The sequence below is a fragment of the Mycetomoellerius zeteki genome, unplaced genomic scaffold (genome assembly GCF_001594055.1).
Source record: "Mycetomoellerius zeteki isolate Tzet28-1 unplaced genomic scaffold, Tzet1.0 scaffold155, whole genome shotgun sequence".
NCBI classification, from domain to species: domain Eukaryota; kingdom Metazoa; phylum Arthropoda; class Insecta; order Hymenoptera; family Formicidae; genus Mycetomoellerius; species Mycetomoellerius zeteki.
Genome location: NW_017256500.1, coordinates 2,799,476 through 2,805,483, shown reverse-complemented (window position 1 = coordinate 2,805,483; position 6,008 = coordinate 2,799,476). Strand labels below are relative to the sequence as shown.

Here is a 6,008-nt window from a genome sequence, read left to right as displayed (position 1 = left end):
AAATAAGAATACGATTACGCGTACCTTTCCCGATATTAAATCACGTCGCCAAAGGCGTTGAACAGTGATTGTGGCAAACGTTGCGTGTCATTTAGAAAATTTTGATGGATGTTACAATCTATAGAATATATAGAAGCTCACTAAAATGATTTATAATTCGCGTCAGAAAATTTAAGGGATTGAACTCTGTTTATGATATTATATGCCGTGTAATATGAAAAATATTTCTCATATTATATAAATAGTATCCATATTAAAAATATACTCTTAAATATATGAAAGAAACAATGATAACCCAATTCCTTAAGTCAAATACACATCTCGTTATTTTTAACTTCCATTTGTAATTAAATTTGAATTAAATTTAATATATTTTCTTGAGTTAAATTATCTAACTGCACCGTTTTACTGACAATGAGTCAAATTAACGACATGTTGGATGGGAATAATAGCGACCTATAAAAATGATTAAAAATAATTCAAATTAGGAATAATTTGACATTATGAATTTAACAGTGTATATTAAAAACGTATATTAAAATATATATTAAAAATACAACATACAGGATACACGGTATATAAACTTATGAAATCCGTCGAGAAATCTGACGTGAGTCATAAATCGTCTAAAGCAAACTACACCGATGTACATACATACATATATATAATATGTATGCATATCAAAATTGGAAAAATATCCGACAGAAATTATTCGATAAAGTTATCGTATGGCAGATGTATGCTCGATGTTTATCTTCGCTACTCCGACGACTGCATCGGTGCATTGGAATCCCGCTAGCTCCGTTCCACGACATGACATAAAAGTTGTCATAAACCGTGAACGGTACGTGCGTTCCTACGTAAGTCTTCGTAAATCGCTTATACCGCAACTATGTGTTTTCCGAACGCGTTGTAGCAAAATCGTTTTGCGACCATAAAGAACTTATTAGCGCGCATTCCGAGCGAGCAGTCTGGCTTAGCCAGAACGAAAGTATCGATACACGAGTGATTTTGTAACGAGGCGAAAAATATAAGGAGCATGAGATTCTTGTTTAATTAGCTATATATGTATGTAGAGGAATTTCCATTCATTGTGTCTCTTATAGTTACAATTAGTGTAAATAACGATTCTCATTTGATTGCGTCACGAGGCATGAGCGTGTGTGTTACGAAGATATTATATAATATCAAATACACAAATAAGAAATTCACTTATGGTAAAGTTTAGAATATAAATTTAGCGCGTTAAGAATACGAAAAGAGAGATGAAAGGTTTTTAATAATAATTATAAATAATATATATTGATAATAATATTAATTTTTTTATAAGATTTGTAATAATTAATACAATATACGCTGAAAAAAAAATCAAATTTTAATAAATATTTGTTCGAATAGTTCTAAGTAAATATTTAATATATTACATATATTTATATTTGATATAAAAATTAATCTTATTTAATCAAATTAATTTTTAAAATCAATTTTTTTTAGTGTGATATTTATTTACTATAAATAAATGTTTACTTAGCACTATTAAAAAAAATATGTATTAAAATTTAGTACTTTTTTTCAGTGTATGATAGGTCCAGGTACTGGATTGAAATAAAAATTATATCTAATTTTTATTTACGTGAAGGAGAGGGAAGAGAAAATTAACTATGCAAATTATAAGGAAAATATTTATTAGCTAACAAAAATTAAAAGTTACTTCTGATTCGGTAACTGCCTTGCATATCCGCGTTAACTTACTTCCTACACTTAGCCAGGAAGTCTGATCTAAATCTTAATAACTATATGATATCTAAAGCTCAAAATTCAATCAGACGATTTAAAAATAAAAATGTAATCATGTTTGTCAATAACGCAGCCGGTTTGTTAAATAAGCACAACTCAAACATTCGAGAAACTGTATGTTTGTCGAGTTGCGTCTTTTCTCAAGACGTCTGATTCCTATTAGAAAGTGTACCCACCGAAGAGGTTCGGCTCAAAAACTAGTTAACCCGGCGACAAGTTTCCATTTGGAGTGAAACGGTTTCGATGTGCGGTTTGCGTAAACCGATACGCATTCGTCTGCGCGACATGTCGATCCTCTGCATTCCCTTGTTTTTCCCATCGAACTTTGAAGACGGAGTGCGTCGCATCCGGTGCTGGTTCGGAATGCGTTCGAAACTCGTGCAAGACAGTCAACGACATCTTTGCGCGAACCGGTGAAATTGCGCGTGTTTCACGTGGAATCTGACAAGCGGGCGAACATGATTGCACCGATAGTTTGCAACGCGTACGGAACCAGTTTCAGGTCGAAACCGGTTTGGAACTAGTTTCCTTCGGTTTTTCGGCCCCCCACGAGAACCGCGCGTAGTCGACATCAGCGAATAGCACTCCAACCAGATTACTTGGCGCGTTCACAACGTCGTCGACGCTGATTTTCACCTGGACGATATCATGGCTAATAATAAGGAATCGAAAGGTAAGAAAATCGCTTTGTTGTAGATCTGTTCAATTCTCTCGAAAAAGGAGGATGTTAAAAAGAGACCGATTTTTGCCCACAAAGGTGTAAGTAAAAGGAATAGTATTTTTTATAGATTTCAAATCCTGAACACGATAATGTTAATAAAAAGTTCGGGATCGATAGGGAACACCTTGAAAATTGAGCATGAACACGATATATTTAAACAAATTTCAATATTTTTGCTTACTTTTCAAGATGTTCCCCAAATACTATGAACTTTTTAATAATTTTATCGTATTCAGGAGATCAAAAAATCTACAAAAAACTCTATTTCTTTTACTTATATCTTTTTGGATAAAAACCTGCCCTTATTTGGAGGATATTAAAAAAGATTCGACTTTTGTCCAAAAGAATAAGTAAAAGAAATAGTGTTTTTTGTAGATTTTGACTTCCTGAATATGATAAAATTATTAAAAAGTTCGTGGCACTGGGGAACATCGTCAAAAGTAAGCAAAAATATTGAAATTTAATACACCATGTTCATGCTTAACTTTTAAGGTGTTCCCTATCGATTTTGAACTTAATTTTTATTAACATTATCGTATTCAGAAGGTTGAAATCTATAAAAAACGCCATTCCTTTTACTTACATCTTACATCTTTGCTTTATGGGCAAAAATCGTTAGTTTAACGCCGAATCCAAACGGCGCTGTCGATCAAAGGTCTCTTAATGACCAGGAACTATTTTCGACTCCTAAAAACGCAAAGAATCGCGCATGTGGGCGCAGGTGGGATTGAACCCGGATCTACAGATCGCGAGTCGCAATCGTACCGAGCAGCAAGCCACTCGATGCTTCGTAACTTGTAAATGGAACTGAGATATTTGTGCGTTTAATATTTTAGTTTTAATATCTGACTATCAAAAAATATATTCTGCAAATACAATATTCTCCAAATAGAATAGATGGTTAAAAATTTTGTTCACGGACGATTACTTCGGACTTGATATTCGCGACATATTTCCATAGTTCTACAAAGTGCCTCGTTTATATTATATAGAATTTTAATGCAATACTCAACATTTAAATCCGTTATTATTTTATTATTATACTGAAAACGATCTAAATTGTAGTCCATGAGTCGACTTACATTGATTTGCATTTTTTACTTATTTTGATTTAGTTTTTTTTCATATAGTTACATGATATATATAATTTTTTAATTATTTATTTTTGCCAATATTATTAAATTGTTTGTCAATTTAATTTGTGATAATAAATAATTCGAATAAGGCTCTAATAAATAAATCAATAAATTAAATAAAGCCTTTTGGAACCGGCACAGATTATTAGAGTATGTAGTTAAACACAATGAAGAGATGTATGTAAGTCAAATTATATTTTTTAAATAAAGTATATATATTTACACACTAATGATCTGTGTCGGCTTTAAAAGGCTTTATTTAATTTATTGATTAATTTGTGATATTATTACTCTAATTTTGTTAGGATTGCGTTTCAAGATTAAAAATTAAATTCGGTGCGCAGTTATTGTAGGATTGGATACCTGAGCAGCACAATTCATTAGCGAAACATTGATTAAACGTTGGCATACATTGGGGATATGTTGAGCCAATGTCACGCCGATGAATTGTGCTACTAGGGTATGCATATAGCATATAAATTCACACCAAATTGTTTCAGATATTATTAATTAAATATTATTAATTAAAGATCCAACTTGATCTTTCAGGGCTTTTATTTCCTATTTGTTGTGTATTCATATACGATTTTAAAAGACACTTTGTTTAATATTATTTATTTTTGGTAGAGAACAAAATCGACAGTCACATGGAAGTCAAAGTGGAACCAACCCTTCAATGTTACGTCGAGGAGGAGCACGATAATAGCTTTTCGAATTTGGAAAATGCCAGTACGATTCCATCGAGTGTCGACGTAGGCGCGTTGAACCTGTGGACCAGCAAGGCCACCACATGCTTGATCAGCCAATACAAGAAGTATCGATCGTTGGTCGGACAATCGACGCAGATCAGGAGTCTGCGAGAGATGTTCGAGATGATATCGCTGGAGATGCAAAATTACGGATTCTACTTTAGTCCGCAGAAATGCGAGAATAAATGGCGGGTTCTCGAGCGCAAGTATAAAAACCTCGTGTTCCGCGAGCGGCTGAAAAAACCGGGCAGGATGCGACATTATGGACAGTGGGAGCACAAACGCGCCTTGGATGAGATCTTTAATGAGAAGCAGAGGCATGTGTATCTAGAGGCGAACGAGTCGCAGCCAAGCGGATCAACTAATCTCTTGATTCAACCAAAGCCAGGTTGCGATCAAGGCAGCGACTCGCTGCCTGACGATCGGCAATGCGAAGATCCTCTAGCCTCCATGATCAACGAAAAAAACGGTGAAACATTGGAACGTAAGGAAATCTTGACGACATTATTCGAAAAATTTATAGAGGAAATGGGAAAGAATTTTGCATTGGCTGAAAAGAACAAAGAGAGGCGGCACAAAGAAAAAATGACCATGAGACATAAGGAATTGGAACTGAAGAAGCAGCTTCTCAAGCTAAAAGAACAGAAGATGGAATTGCAAAGATGCCAAATGATTGCAGCCGCGCAGAACTTGCGTTTGAATATGAAATGATGTGCGTCGCTCGATTTGCAAACGGACATAATAATTTATATCTATATTATTTTAAAAAAGGCAATAAATTTCATGTAATGTAACGGAAGCAAATTTCTTTTTTTTTTAACAGTGTATATATGTATATTATTTTAATGTAATTAATATAACATAAGATTTTTTTATCTATCTGTATGTTATAATTCAATTGATATTTTCTTTGATTTTCTATGATTTTCTATAATTAGTAACACATTAAAATTAAAGCTATTATAGATTTCTCGTTTATTTCTCGTTTATTTTTATTTTCGACACTGTGCGCTTTCTTTATCACAATATGGTAGCTTCAAACTTATTTTATGCCTACATTCTTCAGATGGCAGTACACGCTGAAAGCCATATGTTTTGCGTGATTGTTGTAATTCAAAATTTCAAAACGTTTCGCTGGATAACGTAAGAGCCTCACTTATACATTTACATTAAAGTAGGAAAAAGAAAAAAAATTTGTTCATGCAGTCATTCATAAAATAATGTTAAAAATTAGTAATTCTGGGTAGAATTCCTGATCATTAAGTGGCCTCAATGGCCGATTGTCGGTAATAATAATAAAACATGAGTAGATTTAGAATTAATTGCAATAGTATTTTTTTAATTTTTCTGAAATTTTGGATCACAAGTCTATTCGTGTTACTTGCTTTTTTGTATTCAGAATTATTACTTTCTTTCTAACGCTCGATATATATTTATATATATATATATCCTTTTAAGGATGTTAAACAATACAAACAAAATCTATAATGATTTTTAAAGAAAATAGAGCTAGGCTTGCTGCTATGATATAATTTCCAAAAAAAATATTCTTTTCGTTATCATCTAAAATAGCTTGTTGCTTTTTACTTCGTAATATTTCTTGGG

General features: G+C 32.8%; 1 protein-coding gene across 1 annotated transcript; it reads left to right on the top strand.

The window, feature by feature from the left end:
• The first annotated feature begins 2,193 nt into the window (after positions 1–2,193).
• On the top strand, positions 2,194–5,194 carry LOC108720741 (uncharacterized). Its single transcript, XM_018444887.1, has 2 exons — positions 2,194–2,470; positions 4,282–5,194. The coding sequence occupies exons 1-2, from the start codon at positions 2,446–2,448 to the stop codon at positions 5,112–5,114; spliced, it is 858 nt and encodes a 285-aa protein (XP_018300389.1). The 5' UTR covers positions 2,194–2,445; the 3' UTR covers positions 5,115–5,194.
• The last annotated feature ends 814 nt before the right edge of the window (positions 5,195–6,008 follow it).

Excerpts from the sequence above, each read along its gene's own strand:
- LOC108720741 (XM_018444887.1), top strand. The coding sequence starts at position 2,446 with ATGGCTAATAATAAGGAATCGAAAG. Across the intron at positions 2,471-4,281 it reads TAATAATAAGGAATCGAAAG|AGAACAAAATCGACAGTCAC; the intron begins GTAAGAAAATCG and ends TATTTTTGGTAG.